Source organism: Numenius arquata, unplaced genomic scaffold, assembly GCF_964106895.1.
Source record: "Numenius arquata unplaced genomic scaffold, bNumArq3.hap1.1 HAP1_SCAFFOLD_154, whole genome shotgun sequence".
Taxonomy (NCBI): Eukaryota; Metazoa; Chordata; class Aves; order Charadriiformes; family Scolopacidae; genus Numenius; species Numenius arquata.
In genome coordinates, this window is record NW_027415214.1 from 98,722 (window position 1) to 102,257 (window position 3,536).

Here is a 3,536-nt window from a genome sequence, read left to right on the forward strand (position 1 = left end):
AAGGGTTGAGATAACGACAGATCTGACCAGAGCGTGCTAAAATGAATTTGTTATATACATTTATTGTATTAGTTAAATAGTCGCTGGGCACCATGTTGTTTTGGTTGTTCTCCTTTACTTGCTTTGTGCTCTCTCTACAGGGCATAAAGATATTTCTGACACAGTTGTTGTGCTGATTTCTATGTTGGTCAGTACAAAACTAGTAATGTCCTTTATTTCCTGTAGTGCCCTGCAACTGCTCTTGCTGTTATCTTGTGCTGATGGATCACCACAACCACTGTGAGCTGTCTGCACGCAAACATTAAGAACGGACCAAATGGAGCTTCAGTCCAGAGGGACTTTGGGAAACTCTGGGATTCAGCCAGCAGCAAACTCCGAAGTTTTACAAGGAGGAGTCACCAGTCCTGCATCAGAGGGAAGATAAACCTCGTATATCAGGACCTGAAAGGACCTGAAAGGATGAGCAGTGACCCTGAGAAGAAGACCTAGGCATTATGAGGGACACCATATGAGCCAGTGGTTCATGCTCACCATGAGCAAGGCCAGCTGCAAAGGGGGATTTATTAGGAGGAGCATGGTCATCCCCCAGCATCTTAAATTTTCATACCCCTCCAGTGAGCTGTGTTGTGGCCACACCTGGACACGTGTGTGTGTCCCTCTGTGGGAATTCCTGCTGTAGAGAGGTGGGGAGGAAGTGGAGAGTGTCTGGAGGAGGTAGGCCCTTTTCCACTACTCATGGCCCCAAAACCCATCTCTGCCAACTGTTTCCATCTCAACACAACACCAGGAACATGCTGACCCAGGAGAACCAGGATGCTCTCCAGACCGCTCCAGAGTCCCCTCCCAGAGGATGGATGTCCTTAATACAACCTGTGTGAAAAGCCTGGGCACATCCCTCAGTTCCACTCACCATCTTACCTGTCAGCAAACACCGACTGGTGACTCCAAAATCCAGTTCTACATCTCTAAAATGTCAGAGACACTAAGCTTTTCATTCCTGAACTGATGGAGGAAGAGGAAATTCAGGGGTGCAGTTCTCAGGCCTGTTTGGAGAAGGAGCCTGGTATGAAAGCACTGCACTGAAAGGGATCCCATTTTATTACAGAGATGCTATGAAAGATGCCAGCTCGGAGCCACTATTAAATTAAATTTTATAAGGGAACCAGGTGACATCAAGCAGGTACATGGTCTCAGGTGCAGTGACACAAATGAAACCTTTGTGTAGAAACATAAAAACCATGAATGACAATAAAGATAATGTTTAAAAATTCAACACCAACCAACAAACAAAACACACAAAAACCCAGATGGAATCAGATAGTGTGGGAGTCATTTGTGGAAAGAGGTGGTAAATGTCTCCCTCTTGAAAAATATCCATGAAATCAGATTCCTAATGACCTCCTTCAGCTCCTGGTTCCTCATGCTGTAGATGAGGGGGTTCACTGCTGGAGGCACCACCGAGTACAGAAATGACACCACCAGCTCTAGAACTTGGGAGGAGATGGAGGGGGGCTTCAGGTGGGCAAACACTGCAGTGCTGACAAAGAGGGAGACCACGGCCAGGTGAGGGAGGCATGTGGAAAAGGCTTTGTGCCGTCCCTGCTCAGAGGGGATCCTCAGCACGGCCCTGAAGATCTGCACATAGGACACCACAATGAAAACAAAACAACCAAATGATAAACAGACACTGACCACAATAAGAACAACTTCCCTGAGGTAGGACTGTGAGCAGGCAAGTTTGAGGATCTGGGGGATTTCACAGAAGAACTGGTCCAGGACATTGCCCTGGCAGAGGGGTAGGGAAAATGTATTGGCCGTGTGCAGGAGAGCATTGAGAAACCCACTGCCCCAGGCAGCTGCTGCCATGTGGACACAAGCTCTGCTGCCCAGGAGGGTCCCGTAGTGCAGGGGTTGGCAGATGGCAACGTAGCGATCGTAGGACATGACGGTGAGAAGACAGTACTCTGCTGTGATAAAGAAGAGAAAGAAGAAGAGCTGTGCAGCACATCCCCAGTAGGAGATGGCCCTGGTGTCAAACAGGGAATTGGCCATGGCTTTGGGGACAGTGGTGGAGATGGAGCCCAGGTCAAGAACGGAGAGGTTGAGGAGGAAGAAGTACATGGGGGTGTGGAGGCGGTGGTCACAGGCGATGGCGGTGATGATGAGTGCGTTTCCCAGGAGGGCAGCCAGGTAGATGCCCAGGAAGAGCCCGAAGTGCAAGAGCTGCAGCTCCCGTGTCTCTGCGAATGCCAGGAGGAGGAACTGGGTGATGGAGCTGCTGTTGGACATTATCTTCCCCTAGGCTTAGAGACCTGTCCATGGAAGGAAAGACAGTGAGAAGTTAGGGCAGACTTCTCTCAAAAAAGCCTCTTCAATCACTCTTTGAGACCCAGCCAACTGCCTCTCCCCTTTTGGGAATGTATTTGTCGCATCCTTTTTGCACACACTGGTTGGAGCTGGCTGATGATCCATCAGGGAGGTGTTAGCTCTGCAGGATCCAGTCCTGTCCTACAGCAATAGTTAAATAGGAACTGGGGCGATCTCAGATTAAATCCATTCATGGCATCAAAGGGCTTTTCAGCCTTGTCATTCCCAATTCACCCGACTGCAGAACAGAGCTGAGGGCACTTTATTTCTCTGTTTGTTCTGTTCTAATTTCCCCACCACACCTGAGGAGTGTCTTTAAGACAGAAACCCTTGGCATTTCTGCTGCACACTATGTAAAACCTTGTGGGTCCTAAGAGCCAAAGGGCTGTCCCTCAGTACAGAGTGGGGACAGCCCGTCTATCCATCAGTATTGTTCCCAACCCCCCACCCCATCTCGCAGGACCCGAGGAGGATCTCAGCTCTCCCCTCCCAGCCAGCGACACACAGGGCTCATTGCAGCTGCCTACATTCAGCCCTCCAGCAGGACTGACATGGCCTTGCCACTGTCATGTCTATTCCGTGGGGCTCCTAAAAACCACAGAGATGTAAAGGGAGAGCTGTGCCCTTCTGGAGGGCAGCGTGGCACCCAACAGGGCACTGCAAGGGGATGTTGACTTGAGTTGACTCAAGTCAACTGTCCTATAGATGGAATATCCTGATGTGAGCGTCGGCTTACACTCACCCAACACATTGCAGTCACGAGAGCCTGAAAGATTAAGGTCATTGGGATGCTTTTCATCCATGGACACACCAGTGTCTGAGCTTCACCTGAATCCTCACCCCCCCACCACAGCCAAAAGAAGGGGAGGAACAAGGGCAGCAGGGACAAGAGGGGAACACGCCAAAGTTCTCCTGCCAAGAGAGTCGGGACAGGGAGACACAGTCAGACACGCGAGCATTTCTCCTCTTTGGTGCTTGGGCTGCTGGGAGGGAGACTCAGGACTAAGTCCCCAAGATATGAAGGGGTTGGGGACTCTACTGTGTGGGAGAGGGAAGTTGCTGCAGGGAAGGCATCTGCGCTGCAGGGGATGGCAGGGAGGTGCTGGAATCCCCCCTCCCATCACCCTTCCTGTAGCAGCTCCCTCTCACTCCCTGCCCATGCCTCTGCT

General features: G+C 50.7%; 1 protein-coding gene across 1 annotated transcript; it reads right to left on the bottom strand.

Annotated features, from left to right (window-relative positions):
- Nucleotides 1-1,329: 1,329 nt before the first annotated feature.
- LOC141478513 (olfactory receptor 14A16-like) lies at nucleotides 1,330-2,358 on the bottom strand. Its single transcript, XM_074167550.1, has one exon. The coding sequence runs from the start codon at nucleotides 2,287-2,289 to the stop codon at nucleotides 1,330-1,332; it is 960 nt and encodes a 319-aa protein (XP_074023651.1). The 5' UTR covers nucleotides 2,290-2,358.
- Between the last annotated feature and the right edge of the window lie 1,178 nt (nucleotides 2,359-3,536).